General features: G+C 34.9%; 1 protein-coding gene and 1 pseudogene across 1 annotated transcript; one reads left to right on the top strand and one right to left on the bottom strand.

Moving 5' to 3' along the window:
* The first annotated feature begins 10411 nt into the window (after nt 1–10411).
* Nucleotides 10412–12764, top strand: LOC112679810 (zinc finger MYM-type protein 1-like). The gene is made up of 3 exons (XM_025549731.1): nt 10412–10787; nt 11154–12287; nt 12478–12764. The coding sequence occupies exons 1-3, from the start codon at nt 10412–10414 to the stop codon at nt 12762–12764; spliced, it is 1797 nt and encodes a 598-aa protein (XP_025405516.1).
* A 1775-nt stretch (nt 12765–14539) lies between these two features.
* Nucleotides 14540–24186, bottom strand: part of LOC112679811 — a 74331-nt pseudogene continuing 64684 nt past the window's right edge.

Genomic DNA, 24186 nt, shown 5'->3' on the forward strand with positions numbered 1-24186 from the left:
GGACTCGAGGAACATCATACGTCCGGGTTTGTCAAGCGCGTTCAAAATCAATCTGATACAATCTTGCAGGGACGTGTTGACTAAAGAAGGAGTACTACTGTCCCGCATGGAAACGGCTCGACAGCCCCAGGAGAACCCGAGGCCATCGGAACAGAAATTTGACGTAGAGTCTCGTAACCGTACGCAAGGAACGTGCAGGTAAGCACTACCGAGTTGGAAGCTTGTATATTAGGCAACAGATTAAAATGTTCTAGAAAATATGAACAATTCTTTAAAGAAAAATAAAATACTTTTAATTGACCACATGACGATTCGAACGTAAATTATGAATGCGATAATTAAGAGAAGTTTTAAGAAAATTGTTATCAAACTTATCCTTTCTCAAAACAAATATGAAAAAATATCTTAAAATCATTAAGATTTGAAAATTCACTAAAAATTCAAAAGAAATGTTTTAATTTTTTAATTCATCGGTGTATGAAACGAATCTCGTGACGTTCGGAAAAAAATCTCATTTTCATTGAAGTCTCTACTACTATAGCCATATATAAAAATTTTCTAATAACTGTACGCAACGTGTTTCGCAGGCTAATGGGTGAGCTGTTCATGCGGGGCCAAATGTTCAAAACCGTGATGAAAACCATTGACACATTCATGCACATACATAATGCACATTCGTTAGAATGTATCTGCGTTCTGTTGACCATAATCGGACCAGAGTTCGAAAAAGTAATATGAACTTAAAACATACGCCATTGAAATCAATCACACGTATACCTATAGTGATTTTGTGTTTTATTTTGCTCGCTTATTGTTGAAATATTTTTCTTGTTTTTTTTTTATTTATTTTTTTTTTTTTTTGAAAACAGTACATAACATACGCACGGCATTCTAGACGTGTTATGGTTATCGTCGCAACCATGAACGTAAATAATAAGCCGAATGGTTTCGAAAACAAAAAAGCGGACGGTTTCGTTTTCCATTCCCTACACATTCATTCCTTAGGCCTTCGAGAGAGCTTGAGCGCTAAACTCTTCTAACCCTCCCCACTATATTTGTGTCCATGGGTCTCAGTACCTGTAAAATTCTGCTATTGGTTGTTTCCAGTAAATTCTACCGTTTCATGCTAAACGTGTGTGAGTCATTTTTGTATAGATCACCGATGTTTCAAGACAAGTGTACGAGCAACTGAAGAGCTACGTGATCGCAGGGTACGCGGGCAACACTCTTCTGCCTCCGCGAACAATACACAAGATTGACATAATTCTGAACATACGGCTGTGTTACACGAATGGTTGGAATTCGTGGTCAGGCGATTTCGTTGAAGAAAGGACCACGAATACCGGAAACCGCTGTCATCGTCGTCATCGTCATGGTCGGGAAGTGCAGTGGGAGGATCGCCATGCGAATCGCATCTCCCGTGATATTTCGCGATACAGCCGAAACCCGCGGTCCTGTACTACTTCGACGTTTTCACACGTTCATCGTAACCATTAATAGTAAAGTATATACACCAAGTAAGTACACCACCTCCTTCTCCCTCATCAACATTTTATCACCGTCTGATAAGTATAATGTATGACTCCAAATAACTAACACTCAAACATATAATATAATATACCGGCGTATTATGCCATTGATGTGTAAAATTACAGTGCACATAAGTTTTGGTACCGAATTATTCAAAAATTCAACGAATCGTAATAAAAAATTGAATTGTTGGTTCCATAATAAAGTCAAGTGCAAGTTTATGAGAACAACGAAGGATTCACATCATAACTTATATCATTGAAAACATATTTTAAAATATTTCTTTAACCATAATTTAGCAGCCAATTAGCAACGATTAGCAAGGAAGTCATAAAGATTTTCACACCAATATTTCATCTGTAAAAGAGGTTTCTGAAATTCGTACATATTTCCTGCCTCACCCTATAAATTTACCCAGTAAATTACACGGTAAATTTACAAAACCGTGCTAATTTCGGAAACATCTTTTACGAACGAAATATTGGTTCACGAATTTCTACGATTGCTTTGATAATCGTTGCTAATTTACTGCTAAATTATGGTTTTTTTTTTTTTTTTAAATAATTTGGCTTTATTTGAAAAATTATGATCTATACAGTATGTACAATAAGTAATATAAATAATTTACAACAGTTGACCATGAATAGAAACATGAGGAGGAAATCACACATTTGTGACACCTCTTACATTTATAAGCTTTAACTTAAGTTATCAAATCACGGCACCATTTCCTCTTGAGGCGTCTGGTTGAGTTACCTGGAAGTGTTAGTGAAGCTAACTCTTTGATTAGTTGGTTGGGAATATTTTGAAGTTTGGCGTGGAAGTGTTTGAAGTAGATAGCAGCTGTATTGTCGATAGAAGGTAATTTGAGGTCGGAGTTTAAGGTCTCGCTCGAAACGAATCAGGGTGCACCAGTGATCAGACTATGAGTGATTTTTTGAAAAGCTTGTATAGTTCTCTTGTTAGAGTTCTTAGCGGAACCCCAGATTACAATACCGTATTGGTTGGAGAAGAGTTTTATAAAGAATGATTTTTATTGGTAAGGTGAGGTTCGAACGAAGCAGTGGTCTTAGCAGGTGAAGTCTGGAATTTAGTTTCTTACGTTTGTCTTTAAGATGGGAGGATAAGGTAAGGCGTCTGTCAAATATAAAACCTAGATATTTTACTTCTGTTGAATAAGGAATAATGATGTTGTTGATTGTTACAGCTAGGCAGTTTAGAGGTCTGAGTGAGAAGGTCACAAAAGAGGACTTGGATTCATTGATTTTTATTTTCCAGTTGGTAAACCACTGTGAGAGTGAATTTAGGTGAGTTTGCAATTGATAAGATGCAGTGTTATTGTCAGAACAAACTGATAATAGAGCAGTATCATCAGCATATGTTCCAACTAACGTATTATCAGATGTAGGCAGGTCCGAAGTATATATGGTGTATAAAAAAGGAGCAATGTCGCTGCCCTGAGGGACACCAGCAAATATGGGATATTGTTTTGAGTGTTGTAAGTTATGGTGGACATTAAAAGAGCGGTTGGCAAGATAGGATTTAAGTATTAGGTATAAAGGGGCTGGAAATATATTTTTAAGTTTGAAAAGGAGACCGTCATGCCAGACGGTATCAAATGCTTTCGCAACATCCAGAAAGACACCAGCGCAATATATTTTGGTTTCGAGTACAGCAGAGATAGTGTTCGCAACCCTGAGAAGTTAATGAGTTGTGTCATGGTGAGCACGAAAGCCAAACTGGAAGTTTGGAATGCTGTTTTTTGATTGTGCTATGGTGGTGATTCGCTTGAGAATGATTTTTCCAAAGATTTTACCCAAGACTGGTAGTAAGCTGATGGGCCTGTATGATGAGGGGTTTTCTGGAGGCTTACCAGGTTTGAGTACAGTTACAATAACAGATGCTTTCCAGGTAGTTGGGAAATAAGATAACCGAAGGGCTGCATTATAGATATGGGAGAGATGAACGATCGCTTTCAGAGGTAGACTTTTGAACTAAATTAAATTAAATTAAATTAAATTCAACTAAATTATGGCTATGGAAATATTTTAAAATGTGTTTTCAATGATATGGTTTGGGCTGGGGACATATTTGTACACCAGAAATCAAAAGACAATCGATGTAATGATGTCATACGCATTACCTACATCTTTCACCCTCGTCCTTCCTTCTCTAAATTCTCGTACCCATTTGACGACGTTTCGGTGGTTCATAAAGTCTGATCAATATGCCTGGACAAGTCGACGATGGATTTCACTGAAAATGACTCATACTTGGGTGAGAAAACTAATTACACTTATCACACTTTACACTTTTTATAATCAGTGGTAAAGATTACGGAAACGCGCGAATAACTCGCCTATCATGAAAACCTCTCGCAAATAGAAATGTCAACGGATTGAAACGAATTTAGTTTTAATTTTTTCATAACATCTAACCACAAGTCGTAGTAGTACAAAAGTTCGAACGAAAATTCCCTGCGGCCGTGGGTGGGTTTGTATTTTTACTTTCCGGACGTCTCTCGTATGTAACACAAAACCTTATATTGTCATCAATAAGAACAAACTAATGTGTTTTTAAATATTCAAAATTATTGTAGTTGAAAAAGGTTTTCGTAGCCTAGCAAAATAAGGTGGTTGCGTCTAAACGCGTCATTTTTATCGGTTCCAATACTGCCGTTGGTAGTTTTGTTTTCTGGTTGAGGGATGACACTCTCGAAAGTAAAAAACATTACCAACCCTTCATCAACCCAATAACCTAACGTATTCACATTTTCCCATCTTGAAATGTCCACATTAGATGCGCTTGTCTGAGATGCTCCTTTGCCAATTAGAATTTAAAAATACATATATATTTAATACAATTAAGCGTGTTCAAATACAATATTTACAACATAATAATTTATATTCATACTATTATTATTACTAATCTTATGGTTAATATCTGTTTATTTTTATAACATTTATAATTCAATACGCTGCCCACATGGTATCCATTAATATGTCTACTACGGATGCTATCGGAGACGATAACAAACAATATCAACACGAAAATATACTGACAAGACGTTATACAAACGGTCAACGCAACTCTTCGAGTGAACCCTTGCATAGAAAAAAACTGGTTTGGAAAAAGTCAAATGAAGTCACGGTTATACCAATCGACGGAAGTGCTGGAATGCGGAAGAAGACGAATGGAACTTCAAGAAATCATGAATTACCTATCACTCATTGTTGTTCTATACATAATATATACATGGAATGAGATATTAGAAATAGGTATCTAGTAATATTGTATTACTTAAGAATTATTTAGTTCACGGCTAAAAAAATGGCGCAATAAATATTATTTATTTATTTATTTATTATTAATTCAATCCTATAAAATTATTTTAAGTGAAACACTACTGTTAAGCTTGGTATATTATACGAAATCTAAGTAGGTACTTGTAAAAAATCATGAACAGGACATTCAAGATACTTTTTTCGAAGTAGAAATAAAATAAAATTATATGTTTATATTTTTATTAACCGATATGCATATTAATCTTTCGAATTAACATTCTTGTTTGTTTTGGCACCTGTTGCGGGATCTTGTTGTTTAATATTTATACAATACCCGTCATTTAATATTAAAAATAAAATTTATAGTTTTTTAATAGTATCATTTAATAATTAATTTTTAATCGTGCAGTTATCGACTGGGTCATACATTGTTAAATTAAACTACGATTTATTAAACATAGATAAAAACCTATTTGCAGACCTACCAAATGTACAAACAAAATTTCATTTAAATCGGTTAAGCCGTTTTGGAGGAGTATGGTCACAAACATTGTGACAGAGATTGTTATATATATAGATAATTTTAATAAGATACTCGCATGGTTTCAAATTTCCAAAATAATCTTTCAAAAGGAGAATAGAAAGCCGAGTTGTTAGCAGAACAATATAGGATTGATATTATTGAGATACCCATGTATGTTTCAATAAGATACTATTTATGTATTAAGCTCATTTCTGTACACTCAATAGGGAAAATGTATAATATATATATATATGTGTGTGTTTATATATAAAATAAAGATTAAATTAATAATCCAAAGAACCATTTTTGCGAATAGACTGCATCAGATTACAGTAAAATCATTATCTTGTACTAGTATGCTTCTGTAGTATTTTATTATATCTAAACCAAATGTACACTTAACTATAATTACATGCCTATCTTTTTTCAAACAGATTAGTGGCGTTATTTTTAAATATTTATACATAAATCAATGGGTACATTAAACGAGTGATTTTCCGATACTGTTTTAGACATAAATATCAAAAATTAGAACTTACTGAAAATTCTCTCGAAGTTTAAATTTGTGAAAGTTGCATTAGAGATTTAATGAGGATTATCAAACAGTATGCATAAATAGCCTAAAATTTTAGTATTGTCAGTATTAAGTAAATGTGACATATAAATAAATATTCATTTTTTGAATATTAATATGCCTATACTGAACACAAATCCACGCATATATTTAAGTCGTTGTTTAGGCGGTCTCATAACATAATCCACGAACAATAACTTAAAACGAATGTCTGGGGGTGAATGTGAGACTATAATAATTATAGTCTCAATTATTGGAACAATGTGTTTTTTATCACATCGGAGTAGATAGCATCCAAAAAGGAATTTCGTATAAACTTGTGTATAGATGTTTAGTATGTTAATTTATATATATTTTAATATAAAATTAAAAAAACTCTTTGAAACTAGTTTTAAGAATTGCGAAATCCTAATTAGTGGTTAAATTCTTATAATAAACGAGTTATTTAATTGAATCAAGGTATTTTTCCAATTTGGTGACTTTAAAGCATAAACTTCTTAGCTTATGCTAAGAAGAACTTATTATTATTCTTTTTTCTTCTTAACCTCCTGAATCCAAATTACAATGCAAAACAAATCGAAACAACTTCAAAAACAAACTGTATATATATTTTTCTAATAACTTATCATTAGAAATTCTTTTAGAATTTATCGTTAGTATTTTATTTCACTGAATATTATACATATTAGTATTACAGTCGAGTTTCGATAACTTTTATTTCAAGGGAGGTGAAAATGTGTTTTGCTTATTTTTTTTTTTGAGTTCCATAACTAGAAATTTTCTAAAAATACAAACAAATTTGAGTTAGCAATTATTTTATATGTATTTATTGACTACAAAAATAATTAAAAAAATTACACTTTGAAATTAATTTTCTACATATTTATTTATTACAAATTTATTAAAATATTACATTTTAAAACATAATATAAGTACGAGAGCGTACCCAAAAGAAATTGAACTATTTTTGTACTAAGTTATTTACAAAATTTTATCTTACAAAAAACATTTAATCTCTTTCTAAGTTCTCTCACTTTTCCAATCTATATGTATATCAATGCGTCCCTACCAAAAAAAAACGTGGTACCACTAATACTCTATCCCGCACAACCAGGGGTGGGTTTTATCATTAACCAAGGGAGGGGCTAATGGAGGTTTAAGAATTTAGTTAGTTGGTTTTTTAAATCTGTATACAATTTTAAATTACAGAATTTGTTTTTGAATCCCTCATAAGTAAGGCATTTTTTTCACAATAATGATAAAGTTTAAATAGTTACATTATTGGTATTCATTTTAATCTGAAACCATTTTAAAATATAGGTAAATACATATAAACACCAACAAAAGTGAGCTATTTCTTTATAAAAAAAAATAAATAAAATAGGTAACATATTCATCAATGACCATTGACGATATTTTATTATATTTATTAATATATAATAATACTTTGCTTTGTAAAATAGATAGCTTAGTCCCAAGGGGGTGAGGGCTAATGCCCCCTTAGCCACCCCTTAAACTCACTCGTGCGCACAACATCAGTTCGGTTTCTTTTGGGTACGCTCTCGTATAATTCTTGCAGTTTAGAAAAATTACTTAAAATAAGAGTTTGATAAGTGGGACAATTACTGGATATTCAACTTCGTCTGAAGTCAGATTTAGGAATCGGTTGCATTGAATTTACAAAGTGTTGACAATTTAATACTCCAATTGTACCTACATTAATGTCTATTTCAGTAAATGTATGAAATGTGAGTTTTGGTTCTAACACATGCAATGGCGCACGCAGGGGGGATAAGGGGTTGTAATCCCCCCCCCGTAATTTTCTCCAATATCTAGGTTAAAATTTATAAATTTTACAAGTTTGTATTATGAAGAGATAGTATTGAATACCTAGTATAATTGATTATAGAATAGTCTATTCTATTATCAATGCTATCTATTTAAGTCAAAATATATTAAGGAATTGCATAATTTTGTTAATTGTAAAATGTGTTATATTTTTACCGTGACCCCCCCCCTAGGTATTTGTCATACCTAGCTGACTCTGAGTTATCTATGTTCAACGACAAATATTGCATTAAGTGTATAGGAATTTTCCAGGAAATCAATTCAAGTTATCGAGGTTTTTGAGTTATTAGAGTTAGAGTTATCGAGACTTGGCTGTTATTGTTATATTTGCAATTTAAGTTCTTATGGATTCAGCACGGAAACTGACCATAGAGTGTTTTATCCGGTGAAATTAATAACATTATAGAGTATAATTATAGTCTAGGCGAAATCGGAATGCAATTGAAATGATTTTGGAAACCAGAACTATAAATCACTGAAATGACATTAACGTCGTTTGATCGGTTAAAGTCTACGCCAGACATTATGATTGAACGTTGAACTTCATCGAATCGAATATATCTGCAACAGGACTATATATATACGTTCAAACTGCGAAGGCTCGAGCTAGAGCGACTGCGCACTTGTGTAATGTTACAAAATAATGCGAGATAAAAGAAATGTAAAAAAATTAAAAAAAAATAAATATCCGGTCGACCATAACAACGACTCAGGATGGCGAAGTGGTGAAGAACCTCGACTAGGATATGTAAACGGACCATGGTCTAGCGGATTAGACGGCGATTAAAATCTATGGTCGGCACGACACCACGGGGAAGTGGACACATGAAGAACAGTGCACAAGGGACGTCTTGTCCTTGGACAAGGACAACGCGTGACAAGTTGTAGAAATAACAGCGTTACCGCTTTCGTCCTCTGCACCAGCGGTTGCCAACCTTATTTTTCTTCCGTACCCCTAAGCTCAGTGTTTCGCTAGACTGTACCCTTCGTTATAAATGTTGGATATCAAATCCGATAGTTCGGAATTCGCGCGATATGACCGTCACGTCTCGTGTCGCAAACGGTTGCCATCCTGGAAGTGCACCGCCGACGCGCAGCAAAGTCGACCTTTGTTCCCCCCGAGGGGGGGGAGGGACGTTTTCGCTACTGTCGAGCTTCCAGCGAACCGGCACACGCCGCCATGTTTTTTTTATTTTTTTGTCGTTGCCCAGCCGTCATGGCGAGTAGTCGTCTCGAGCAGTACGCTTTTTTCGCGAACCGTCGCGCCCCCGCCATCAATATACTTTTTACGTTTTTGTTTTTTTTTTTATTAGTTTCGTGCACCTGAACTCTTGTGTTGTTCACACGCACTCGTCGCGCACGTCCTTGCGACGTCCACGGCCGCCTGTGCCTAGAACCCCGGTCGTTTACGCGCCAACGTGTTCCGCCCGCCCGTTTTTACGCAGTGCGAACCGTCCCGTATTTGCTATCGTGTTTGATATTTTCTCGCTCAACGACCGCGTCGTCCGGTTTTGGGATCGTTTCCTTGCAATCGTGTCGACCCGTGCACGCACGTACGCGCAAGACAGTGCCGCGATCCCGTCCGGCAGCCCGTCGTTCCGTGTCAAGTGTTACGCCATCGTCGTGTTATCTCCGAGCCAGGTCGTACACACCGATATTTATGTCATTATCTTTTTTATTCATTATTTACTATCATTATTATTATCCTGATTATTTGATATCGTCTCCGACGTATTATCTTAACATATTTGTAATTGTTTTTTTTTTTTTTTTGTTTTTGGCCGATCGTATGTGCTAATACAAAACTATTATTATTTAAAAACGTTATTGTTAATGGTCACCTCATACTCATCGTTGTTAGATTTTTAAATCAATTGATTAGACGTGAACCAACTACACCCATACTGTACAGTTCATCCTCTCCCTCGTTACAAGGCCATCGGAATATGGTTTTTGTCTTTTGTTTTTTAACGGTAAGTAATCGCACACGACGAGTTGCGTGTAGGTCGCCGTCCGTGCGCACGCAAACACAAATACGCGTACACCCGTCCATCGGCTTCTTGTGCAGCCCAACGCACAATAACTTTTTTCGGATAACAGCTTTAGAAACGTAATAACCAGTGGCGTGTCATACATGTGTGCAATGTGTGCAAATGCCACGGGCCCTCGGCCCGTGGGGCCGTGGGGGGCCCATTATTGATCAATGTTCCTCAAAAAAAAAAGAATTAAATAAATACAGTTAATATGTACGAAAAAGTAAAAAAATTGTTTTCAATTTTAAAAGATTTTCATTTTCTCAAATCTGATATCATTGTTATAATCTATAAAATATATAGATATTGTATTTCTGTGACGGCGACTAAACGTTATTTATAGCAATCTGTTTCCCGTGGTTTTTCGTTATCGCCTTGTCGATTTTGCTTATCCATATTATTTTTATTTTTATTTTTTTTTGTATTATGTATACCGGTACACGTATAATATAGACGTCTATGACATGAATTTACGCGATTAAATATTATCGTATTACTTTTGTTGTATTATTTTGTGATAGTGCGATACTCAGTCTTGTTCTTTGTCGTCGTTCAGTGTCTATTGAAATAATTTACAAAAAACTCAATAAAATATTGTATTTTATTAATTACTATTATAATGGCATCAAAATCTGCCAGTGGTGCTGCGAAACGCAAAATAAAAAAACAAAGAGAAGTATCTGTTAAGCGGATGCCGAAAATTGACACAAATTTCAAACAAAACCACGAAGAAACAGAAGAGCAAGATATTGATAACCCAGGTATTTTATTAAATAAAATTAAAACTGCCAGTAATTCCGTCTCAGAACCAACTGCAACATCTAGTATTGACACTATTAATACTAAAAATGTTGAACCTAATATTTTTAACAGTTTAATCTGTGAACGTTTTCCTACTGACAAAGTTCATTTTAAAGAACCACTCAGTTACCAAGAAAAACGTTTTATAATTTCTCAAGGCCCTTGTCAACCTAAGGGTCCATTTCCAACTGACAGTGATATTTCTAGATCATTTTCAGAAAAATTTTACTATTTTACAAATCAGGCTAATATTACTTTAAAACGTGCATGGCTATGTTACTCATTAACTTTAAATAAAATATATTGTCAATGCTGCTGGTTGTTTTCTACACAAGATAGAATTAGTTCATCTTGGGTTACGGGAAATAATGATTGGAGACATCTAACTCAAAATATTAAACGCCATGATAATTCAAATGATCATATTCAATGTTGTATTATATTTGAGCAATGGCGCCTAAATAAAACTATTTCCGAAGAAATGGAATTATCTATTCAAAATGAATGTAACTTTTGAAGACAAGTATTAGATCGGGTTATAAATGTCACATTAACATTAGCTACATCCAACTTGTCTTTTAGAGGTTACCGAGAAACAGACTTGAGTAAAAATAAAGGCAATTTTTTATCAATAATTACCCTTATTTCAAAATATGATCCCATATTAGAAAATCTATTGAGTATGCCAGCTGGTAAGGGTACAGCAAATTATTTAAGTAACACTATTCAAAATGAGATTATTACTTTACTCACAAATACGATATTAGAACAAATTATTTTAAGTATTAACCGATCACCATTTTTTTCTGTCATAATGGATACTACTCAAGACATTAGTAAGATTGATCAACTAAGTCAAGTTATTCGATACGTTTCGGTTATTTCAGACTCTGATGGTAATCCTAAGACATTGCAAATAAATGAATCATTTATTGGCTTTGTAGAAATTGTTGACCAATCAAGTGCTGGTTTAGAAGAATCTATTATTAATTGTATTACAAAAAATAATTTAAATTTGTCAAAACTTCGTGGTCAAGGGTATGATGGGGCTGCCAACATGAGTGGTGTATATTCAGGTGTCCAGGCTAGGTTAAAATCTAAACAAAAATTGGCTACATATATCCATTGTGCTTCACATAATTTGAACTTAGTTCTAAATGATGCAATGAATTCATCAACGGAAGTAAAAACTTTCTTTGGACTTGTAGAAAAAATTTATACATTTTTTTCAAATAGTATTAAACGTTGGCAATTACTTTTATCTTCAGAATCATCAGATATTTCAATTACATTAAAAAGATTATGTACCACTCGTTGGTCATCAAGGTATGATTCTTTATTAGCTATTCGACATCGCTACGTTGATATTTTAAAATGTTTATCGCAAATAATTCTTAGAAGCAAAAATAAGGACGAAATATTTGAAGCAAATTATTTAAAAGTTCATATGGAAGATTTTCAATTTATATTCAGTGTAATTTTCATTGGCAAAATTCTGGAAACTGTAAATGTTGTATCAAAAGCTCTTCAGTCTCCTAAACAAGAACTGAGCACAGCAGTTTCTTTGCTGAATTCTGCGTTGATAAAACTCCAAGAATACAGGTCACAATACAGTGATTTTTTCGAAATAGCAGTAGAAATCGCAAAAAAAATGGGGTGTACCACAAAAATTTCAAGAAAAAAGAACCCGAAGAGTAAAACGATTTTATGACGAAATCCTCCAAGATTATTGCTTTACTTCAGCAGAAGAACATTTTAAAATAAATATATTTTATTTAACATTGGACAATGCAATAATACAATTAGAAGAACATTTTACCAGTTTAAATAACGTATTCAAAATATTTGAAGTTATTCAACCGAATTCGTTAATTAATTTAACAGACGAACAAATTTATAACTCCGCTAATAAATTGGTAGAATATTATGATTCTGATTTATCTAATGCTCTTGCTGGTCAAATTTTATCGTTCAGATCTTGTTTTAAAGAAGAAATTACAAAACGAACATCGGTAAAAGCAATTACTGAATTACTTGTAATAGAGAACCCCACATTAGCAACAACATTTTCTGAAATATGTACAGCATGTATGTTATTTTTGACATTCCCTGTGATAGTTGCTACAGCGGAACGTTCATTTTCAAAATTAAAATTAATCAAAAATTATTAGACGTGGACTTGGAATTCTATCTATTGAAAACGATCGAGCTCGTCAATTAAATTTAAAAGAAATAATTAATAATTTTGCAGAAAAAAAAAGCACGCAAACGAAATTTCCATTGAATTATTATTATTTTAGTTTTATCGTTATTTATAGAATATGTTATTTTATTTGTATGGAATTTCATCTTATTTTTTATGTAATTAAAATTTTAATAAAAATAGAAAGTACCTGTGTAATTGCATAAGATTTTAGAATTTTAGAATAAAAACTCTTACATTAAATTTGAATTTATGTATCTATGTCTATATATTATTTAGAATAAAAGTTGAAGGGGGGGGCCTTTTTTTGGTTCTGCACACAGGCCCATCTTTGGGATAAACCGCCACTGGTAATAACGTATATGTTTTTATAATTTTTTAATAAGAGAGGCAAAAAAAAAAATATTATAATAATGATAAATTGATATAAAAATATAGCGAGCTATTTGACCTTATTTCGAATTACATCGTTTTTTTTTTTTTTTGAAAAAAAAAATCAAGTTTAAATGATACAAGATATATTCTAAAATCTGCGGCTGCGTTCAGTTTATTTCTATATTTATTATTATACACATACAGTATTCCACAATGCACACTCCGTTTCTAGAAGATGAGTCAACGTTTTTCATTTTAACAGCAAACGTTGCGTATTTCCGAAACGAACCGTTTCAAATAAAACATATTCGATATTTTCCGCCATTACGCAATAATTTTCCCCGGGTCGGGAGAACCTCTGATCTCCGCACACATGTAGTGGTGGCCATTGTGAGAGAGCGACAGTCACGCGGATTTCGCGTGCACCTACCCCGCAACGTTGTATTGCAACAACAACAACAACAACAACAACAACAACAACGATAATGATAATGATAATAACGACCGTGGTAGGTACGCACCGGAGGAATTATTATTTCGGGCCGTTGTCGTGTTCGCGTCGCGTAGTCGCTGTGATTTATGGTCCGCCGTGGCCGGGGGCGGTTGGGAGATGCGCGCGTAGGCACGTCGGACGGGTGTGCGCGCGCGCGGCAACAATTTTCCGCGTGATAAGTCACGGACGTGCGTGTGTGCAAGAGGTGTCCGCCGTCCGCGTGTTTCTTTTGTCGTTCTCCCGCCGGTAGCCCCCGTGAATCGCGCGCGTTTGTTTGACTTCACCCGGACAATGGAATGCGTCAAGTCGCCCGTCTTGTCGAGAGCCGCTCTTCGTCCTCTCGCCACCGGCCCCGCGATCAATTAGCCGCACTTAACTCGCACCCGTGCCCCGTCTTAGCATCTGCCCGCAACGTTCGAAGACCTCTTTTCGAAATCGTTTCCCTTCGGTTTCGGTTTTTTTTTTCTTTCTTCGCGCCAATTGCGCGCACTACGAACACGCCTCGGCCGAACGGAGATTTATTTTCGGTTTCCACTCGTCAGATTCCATGTCCGAGGTCCAGGCCCGACGATATGAGGGGGGCATGTCGGGCTGTGGGCCCAGTGCCTGACACAGTTCACTACGTCTCGGTCATGGTGTCGAGCTACTAACCTACCCAAATAGTTATAACGTATGCTGTATAGTTATAACGAGTCTACGGTAAAGTGTCTACACCGCAATATTGATCTAAGACCTAGACAAATAACATTTTCGAGAAAGACTCATAGGCTATAAATAATTATTTTCATTTAGTCTATGGAATAACCGTGACTGCGATTAAATTATCTTTTTGGTATACACATTTTAAAAGAAGACGCTGGATGACAGTGGCTAGTTTAATACCTCGTGCGAGAAGGGCCTGGATTAATTTGTCCCTGGGGCCCTAGATTTCTCTCTACGGTCCTGCCGAGATCACGTCCGTGTTCCTCGAATCCGTGCCGTGGATAAAGTACAGAACGGGTAGACGCGTTTACGTTCGTTCTGACCGTCTCGAACGAGTCATTAGACATTGTGCCGGCACAGACGTGTATCGAAATTGTCGTACGAAATGTCATCCGAAGTATGTTTTTAGGGTTTAGTGCACAAACAGATCGCACGAGTTTACTAATTGAACACTTATTGGATTCACCTGTTTCTAGAAATCTCAGTGTGATTTCTAATTTGGTTTTATTCGGTATCGAACCACGTAAAAATGTAGTTCGTTTTTGAATATGTTTTTCCAGTTTGCTTAAAAGGTAGTTGAAATGTCCATCACTCATTCTTAAAAAGTTCTTATAGCTCGTTTGATCTTATTTTTTTAATTCTTGCAGTAGCAAATTCGACGGCCCAGCTCATTACGTTTAGCAACCCGTTTTCCAATCAAACATTTTTTTTTAAACTTTTTATTTTTAGAATTAAAAATTTCATGCTTATGTTCAAGAGCTAAAAGCTCACAAACCGAAATTACCGTGTCTGCTACGTTTGGTTCCATTTCACATCACTGATGGTTCTATATCACTGATAATGTATGCAATAACGTCAGAATTCGCGTGACAATCGGAGTAACACGGACGCGGCCTCGGATATGAAATCTAACGAGTGGAAACCGTAGTTGAGTGCGTTGTCCCTCTCCACCGCGGTAGACCCCGAAAGCACTTCTACCCCTGCAACTGACCCGCGCAAGACACCGGACCGAGAACTGTACGCGGTCGGTTGACGCGAAAAGGGCCCGTACGCGTTTGTTGGGCGCCGAAAACTTGCACTGTCGTACTGCTCTCAACGCGCGCGGATCTGCGTGACGTACAATCACAAATAATATTTTATCAAAACTTCGATTACTCGCGCGTAAAAAACACTAGTATTCCTTCATCGTTATAAAAAACGGGCGTACGTCTCAGACGAACAAGAACGTGACGCACGTGTTGACGGCTCTTGTACGTACCTCGTACGTCGTGGACACCGGGCCAGGGCCGCAGCAACCAAGTATTGCGCCTGGGGTGAAACTTCAAAGTGCGTCCTTAGGTATTTCAATTTATAAAAAATACTGAATATTTTTTTACACGCAATTTAAATAATGATTTTAACATAAATAATGATAATAACAATTTAATAATTTTTCTTATAATTACGTAAGCTTTTGTTAATTTTATTTAAATCAATAACTTATTAAAATATACATTTACATTATAATTACAAGTAGGTACATAGGTATAACAAAATTATACTTATAAGTCATATAAGTAAATAATAATACTTATAATTAAGTTATTATTAGTTATTAATTTTACTTATAATTAATAAGTTATAATTTATAACAATTAAATTACAAATTTTTCATTTTTGCGCTCTCCCAGGAATTACGTCCGGGGCGTAGGATCCTCTAGCTTCCCCCTTGCTAAGGCCCTGCATCGGGCACCATAGGTTTTCCGTGAACTAATGCAGTTATTACTATAGGGCCCCCAAATTTATTTTGGTCTACATCCATATGACCATATTCGTTCGATTGAATATGTTTTCTTTTCCAAAATAATGTTTATCTTAAATAAATTTAAAAATATTTCAAATTCCTGTCCAACATTATTTTAATAGGAATTTAAAATTTTACGAAAAAAAAAAATCTTCACCGATTGGTATTGCTCGGAGTTGTTTTTCAAATACAATAACTAATTAATTATTAAAGATTTTAAAAATAATACTACAACATACATAATAATTTTGATCAGTGATTTAATTAAAAGCATTTAATATATTTTGACTTATTTTACAAAATATATCTATTAATTTATCAAGATTTATTTCTATATAATATATAAAACATAAATATATAATATAAACTACATATTATGTAGTAGTTTCACAATATATTAACATAATAGAGTATAAATCTTGAGTTGGTTTCCTGAGCTCTGAAATAAACTACAAATACAATCAACAATATTATACTTACCTACATTATTTGCTAAATATTTATATTTGATTACATGTTTAGCACTGCCAACTCTTTACGTTTTATTCAACGATCTAAAGAACCAGATGAATAGTCATGCATTTATAGTGTTTGCTCCAGGGACCAGAGCGGGTCCCAGAGCCGAGGACGGAGGACGGTTTTTGGGAGCTAGTAGGTTCGTCTTTGACGGCGCAGTACGTCGCAGGATACGTGGAATGTATTCCGAACGGTCCGTTTCCCGAGTACGGTCGGCGGACGAAATCTCCTCCGCCCGTGTCCCCCCACATGCCCGATATACCTGTACGCACACACCTGTGCTTGTGATCCCGAATCATTGCCTCTTACAGACTGTAAATTAAAAATAATAAATAAAAAAAATAATAACGTGTAGCAAAAAATATTGAAAATTTCAGCAGCATTACACGATTAACGCACGCGCACGTGCATATGGTTTATGTGTTGCATCAGAGAAGGAAAAAATACGGGCAATATTTTTAGCGCTCCGTGTCCACCCCTTTGGACCGACGGGGGGTGTTTTTTTTTTCAGCTTTATTATTGTTGCAATTTTTTTTTTTTTTCGGAAATCGCTCGCGCGGAGTACTCGCACTTTGTAGTCTGGGCTGACGGGTGGCGTATTTATTTTCCCAACGAATAAGCCGAAACACGCGAAAAAAATAATAAAACACCCAACCGCTGCAGAGTTCTGCGGTCGAGTCTCTGTCGAACGACATCGGTCCGATCACCAAAAATCTGCCCTTCGTATTAAATTTACATCCATCGTTAACCGTCACGTGCTCTTGATCGTATATACTACTCGAATATGGCGAAAAAGAGATTTTTTTTCTTTCTTCCCGACATGGACCATGAATTTGGTCACGTACACGCTTTTCGGATCGACGGAAATAGCCAAGTATTTCTTCGCTTTGATTCACTATTCTTTTAAAAGTACATATAATGTGCCGTACTATCAATTTAACGTACCGTGTGTTCGTTTGGTCGTGTCGTTTGTGAATGGATAAAATAAATCAATGAACATCGCAACGGCCTGACGTAGCAATGAGTGCCGGAATTCGTAAAAAACGAACGGCTAAATTTATCGTCGTCTTATTGATAAAATTCCAAACTACGACCCAGTTCGCTCGACATCTGATTTAGAGTTTTTTAAAAAATACGCGTAGTTTGCAAGAACCTATATAAAAGGTAATAAAAGAGACGGTTGTATTTTTTTCTTCTTTACAATCTCCTGTGTTACGTGCCACCGGCTAGATTTCAATTCGAGCATTCGATGATTTTAATTAAATATGAGACTTTAAATTTTACAATACGTTTATTTGATAATTCAAAGTGTTAGCAAAATTCTGATACAAAGTGACGTGAAGTCGCTTGCAGTCTCGTGACTAGAACTCAACTGAATTGGGATCATTTCTGTCCCTATTTTAAACGAGCCGTTTGACGTAATGAGAAGCTGCACCTGTCGTTTGAGTGATATCCAGAAATCAGTTTATGACCTTATAATCCCGTGAACTGTTTCTCTCGCCGTTCAATGGTCGGTTGACGTCGTCCTTCGTAATTAATGTATTCGTAACACTCGGTATTCCTGGTTAAACCATTATTTTTAGACACGATTGGCGTATGGATGAACATAAAAAATCCACCGAGAAGTATAATGTTACTCGGATAATAATGACCAATATGATAAGTATACCGATGATTTACATATCACGTGAATACAAGCGTAACATTATATATGTGATGTATGGGAGCTCATAACACCTGTATACGTTATATGTAGCGTGTTTTTGTGTCTGAGCACAATAATCAATATAGTAAGACGCACGTGTTGCGACGACTAAAACATTTTCACTAGGTTTTGATGAGTGCTTTTTGGCGTAAAATCGGTAGGTAATAATGCCGTAGAATTCATCGCGCTGCGATGTAAATATTCTCACCCGTCCTGCGCTGTTATATGCGGCGATGCGACGGCTGTACAATGGTTTTTGTAACGATTATGGCGTTTTTGAGTTTAATTTTCCTCGGCGAAATCTAGTCGAAAAATTAACAAACGCAACAACGCTAATGTCTGCACAAAAGTGTTGGCAGTACAAAACGTATGCTGTCACATCAACGGGGATGGAATTAAGAATAATGATATCGTTGTATTAGCTTGTTGAATGGCAATGGTGTAACAAAAGATCTTCCGATTCATCATTCGCCATGACCTTAATATCCGTACGTGCCAACACGGTGTATTGTTTAACTGTCGTCTAAAGTTTATTCCACTGTACTGATAAACCTGACGCATCGTATAATATCTGCTCTAATTTCTTATGCGAATCATAATGCACGTGATATTTCAATTTTTTTTTTTTTCAATTTTGAATTTAAATTCAATCGCGCACATGATTCGCGCTGCTGCGAAACCGTGCAAATTTTCACCGAAATGTTCTACGAAGAAATAAAACCAACACGGTGAGAATACTTTCAAATATTAAAATACCGAATCATACCATTGCCATTATGTTGTATAAAAAATTAAAATTCAACTCGATACGAAAATAACCGGGTACCGGGTACCCGCCGAGTTTCGGTTTTCGATTGAAAGTGATTTAAATAATTTACTATCACTTCCGCAAATGAACGTAATAAATATATTTAAATACATTTCAATAATGAATTAAATGTATTTTGCGTACGAACTTACGACCTGAATGTTCTTCCTCCGTCGTACGAAAACTTAGAGTATTTTTTTGAACTTCATATTTATCTTATTCACACTATGAACGACACTGAGGAGTTGTAATTTTAAAAGTAATTATTAATAAAGTGCGTGGAGTTTAAAAACAATTTTAAAATAAGCTTAAATTGTTAATGTCGTATTTAAAGTAATTAGCAAAGTAAAAAAAAATGATTAAATAATACAATGTTTTTTAATTACCTTAATTTCATTCATTCGGCATTTTAAAACTGTACATTTTGTATTACAAATAAAAATAGATAGTTTTAAAAACATTATCATATAATCACTAAATTCCTATAAAATCTGAAAGAGAACAAAAAAATATCGATGTATATTGACTTTAAACTATATAATATATATATATATATATATCTCAACGCTCATAATTACAAGAGTCTAGTGTAATAATTCTTTAAAACTCTAAAACTAATTTTATAACCAAATTTAAAATCACGTTATTTTAGTAATAGGAAAATATTGTGAAAAATGAGAAATTTACATTTAGACTTAAAATGTTCGATGGAATATCAAACTTGAATTAAATTATAAATACATAACAGCAAGTAAATATCATTGAGGCATTGTTGAAGTCGATTTGTACCGATAAAAATGACACGATTTAGAATTCTATGAACTAAATATTATTTTTTTACAAACCATAATATTACATATTTATCCAATCGTATTTTTAATCTATACATAGGCTATAGTAACCATTACGAGTTCCTTAAAAAAAAAAAAAAAGATACTAGCTTAGTTTTAAACAAATAAATTATATATTCTCTGTAGAAAATGTTATGTTGATCTATGCGAGTATTTGTTCAATTTTATCATACATTCATACTATTTATATAAACGTTTTGTCGGATTTCAGTACCGAAAAAAAATCCCGTCGTTTTAAAAGTATGTTTATAACTTATTACCTAACTGTTCGTATAATACATACATGCAATAACTTGTGTTTAAAGTATGGTTTTGCTTAAACGGCAATTTCATGAATCAAGAAAAGGTATTTTGAAAACGTATGGTTTATTAGTTTCCTATTGTTGAACACTCATATACATCGATGATTTTATTAAATGTACTTAAATGCCAATGAATATTATGATGAAAATTGTATGGGATTTTTTTTTTTTTTTTGTCGCCGGGAGAATTGAAGAATAAAAAAAAAAAAAAAAACGACTTAAGTACCCAGGTCATTGGTATTCGTAAGATTGATGAGTTTGTAACCATTAAGGTTTAGGTGGTAGGAGTGTGGATATTATATTATTGTTATTGTAGTGATTTCTCCGGAGTGCGTGCCAACAGTAGTCGCGCGGCACTTATGAATTATACTCGTCGAGGGTGTGCGTGACAATGTCGACTATACACATGGCAGTGCACCGTGCGTATAACGAGGGGTCGCGTAAAAAGAGAAAAAATTGACAAAAAAATCATTGGACCGTGTTAATGATTGTCGTTAACAAGATTGCGGTAATGTACCGAGCAGCTGTACGTCGAGTGGGCGGATCCAATCCTCGATCGATCACACCGGTATTAGTCATTCTGAAAAATTGCCATCGAATTCGGTTGGAATCATACAATAACGCACAAAGATTATTTTTCATCGTTTTCTCCTCTCCCCCCCCCCCCCCCCCCCCCCTCCCCATCCTCGCCCATCTTCGTTCTTTTATACTATTTTGACTCCTCGTCGAGGACCCGAAGAACGCCAGCTAACGCGGCCGGTTCATTCATGAGACGTCCAGCGGACCGTGAACCGGGATAAACACGTGTACCTGCCGTGCGGTGCCGCGCGCGCGTAAACGACATCGGTCCGTGATGAATCGCCGAACGGGCTCGGGTTTCTCGTCATCGATTTTCCGCTTGCGTACCGCGATTCGCATACCTAATTCCACTCCGGTGGTCCGCCGCCTAACCCGGAAACGCCATAAATACACCGAGTGCGGTTTTCGACTAGGATTTTCGAACGCCTCCCGTATCGTTAACGTTCCCGAAGTCGCACCGCAACGAACCTAACTCAACGTCGACGTGGATGACCAGTCGAAATCACGGCGGTGCGCGTGTGCTCGTAATTATGCGTTTACGTGCCGCGCGCGTACCGTTTGAACGCCCGTAAAACCAGTACGGTCGGTAACTACGGCGGGTGTTTCACCAAGGGCGCCCATATGGGGGGGGGGGGCAAGGGAGGGACATGTCCCCCCCCTGGAAAATGTCAAAAATCTTGAAAAATTTGTTAACTATGATCAGAATCTATTTATTTAAATATAATTTAAAAATTTAATTCAATGTAGTATGAATGTTTGTAATCTGTTGATGAAAAATCGGTTTATTTAGTTTGGCAAATCAGGTTATCAGCTATAAATAACAACAGGCTTTTTCCTTTCTATTCTATGGATAGTTATCAATTCTTAAAATATTGTGTATTGCCACAAATACGGTATATATATATATGTGTGTGTGTGTGTGTGTGTGTGTGTGTGTGTGTACACAACCGTCAATCATGATATTTTATTTATAATCACAGATTTATATATATAGATATATAATTTTAAGTGTCCAATTTGTATTATTAATTAAATAAAAATTTCAATAAATTAATTTTATGGTTAATTGGGATAAATAATAATTATTTTCTAATCTTCCACTTTGATATATAAAATGTAAAATTGTAAACCCCTTCCTACCTCGTGGTCATTCCTTTTTATAAATAGATTGAAAAATTAAAATGTTGTCCCCCCCCCTTGAGAATTGTATATGGGCGCCCTTGTGTTTCACCGGTACGGCCTCGCGGGTGTGGAACAAACGTACCCGAGGGGTGTACTGTTACCACGCGAACTATTGGTTTCACGGTTTGCGTGATTCATTCGCTCGGGGAAACGTAGCGGCAGCGGAGCACCAAGTTCGAAATACCCGTACAACGGTAAAAGGGAAAAAAATTAAAAAAAAAAACAAAAGAAAACGGCGAGGAATAGATGGACGTAAAATTTTTATTCTATCCGAACTACCGTGCAAAAAAACCGATGTCTTCAATGTTTGTCGGTTCGGAAGAGATGAACTCTCAACAGCGAGGACGGAGCGTGGAGGTTCGTATAATGTTATGAACGTTATTGTTTATCCATTATCGCGAACAAACAACACGAGAATTGTGTTTGTCCAACAAACGTCTTTAGCTCGTGTACCGTTGTGTGTCAATATTGCGCGTGCGAGGATTACCTATACCGCGAAAAAGTTTTCCTTCGCCTAATGGCTGACGTCGCGAATCTGGTGCGCTGTATCGTGCGATTAACGAATCGCACGAACCCGCGCGCGATCAATGTATGTACAAGAACCGTAGAGAAGAGATGGTACGCACAAAAACGTTATGACGAGTGTGGCAATGTGTATTTTTTTCCGTATCGGTTCAAAACTTTATTATTAGCCGTTTGTAACCGCCAGGGCGTGGACACCGATATTCAGATGCACCAATCGTACTAAAAATATACAATAAAACAACCCCGAAAACGAGAAAAAAATAATAACCCAAAAATTATCTATGTACCATTATATACAATTTGTGACTTATAAACTCGAAATAACCTGAAGACCAATAAACGTGTGACCGACATGAAATGACCGGATTTAATATATTATTTTCCGTTTAAAAAAAAAAAAAACTAATTATGTTTGAAAATATTAAAATTTTAAAACATTTAATGTTTCTCAGGTTAAAGTTTTGCATTAATGACGGTGTTAACCACAATGAAATAAAATAAAAAACGATTTCAGTGGATATACGTCATTTCGTTGCATACTCGTATATATTTTTTTATTTTTCTTATTTTGTATAAAAATCTTAAAATATTTTCACAAAAATTGTATATAGCATATACATATATATATATATATATATATATATATATATACATTTGCATTGCATTTACATTTACATTAATATTTTATCTTATAACTACATCATATAATAATCTTATAGTATTATCAGTCAATGACATTGGCTAGTTTAAAATAATAAAATGTTATCGTACTAGAAATTATTATCTATTTTGTATTGGTATAATACTATGATCGTTGTTAACTGTTACCTTAGTGCATTGACTATGCGCGTAAACAATATATGTTATATATGTTAAAATTAAAACAAAACTTATCCTATAGATAAGATTTTAACTAGTATTTCTCATAAATTTAATATTCACGAATGCTTATATTCAAATGTAATTTTTTAATTTATATTAATGGTATCATAATAAATAAATAACGATGAATTACCAGAGTTGTATTGTAAAATTATGATATCATTATGTATTATAAAAATAAATATATATATTTTTCTTTTTTTTATTAAAATATAAAATTCACAATCTGTAATAATAAGTACAATAAGCAAATTGGATGAATTACGAGGAGAATATTTACATGATAAAAGTATGAGGGAGGATGTCCAGCGACACAACCCTCAAAATATATATTAATGCGTCGGTATTACACACGACCAATTGTCGTGCGTCCAAATGACCGTATCGAATTGTCGCGCGACGAAATGACGGTACGCCGATTTCAGTCGAATGACATGTTCACGCGTCAAGTTTTTTCAAAAAATATTTTGAGAAATAATTGTACGCAGTCCATCTAAGTGCATACTAGTGCATTAAAGTGATATTATTGTAAATAGGTTTGTAGGTAATTTAACGACCGTGTAATCACTATAAGATTTCTACAACCTAGTGAAATCCAACCTCCGATATTTGATTATTTCGAAAGTCCTGAATAAGCCGCGACATAGGATTCTGTAGAGTCAACAAGAAAAAATTGGCTCTGTTTAA

This window comes from Sipha flava, unplaced genomic scaffold, assembly GCF_003268045.1.
Source record: "Sipha flava isolate LNK unplaced genomic scaffold, YSA_version1 168_pilon_pilon, whole genome shotgun sequence".
Lineage (NCBI taxonomy): Eukaryota > Metazoa > Arthropoda > Insecta > Hemiptera > Aphididae > Sipha > Sipha flava.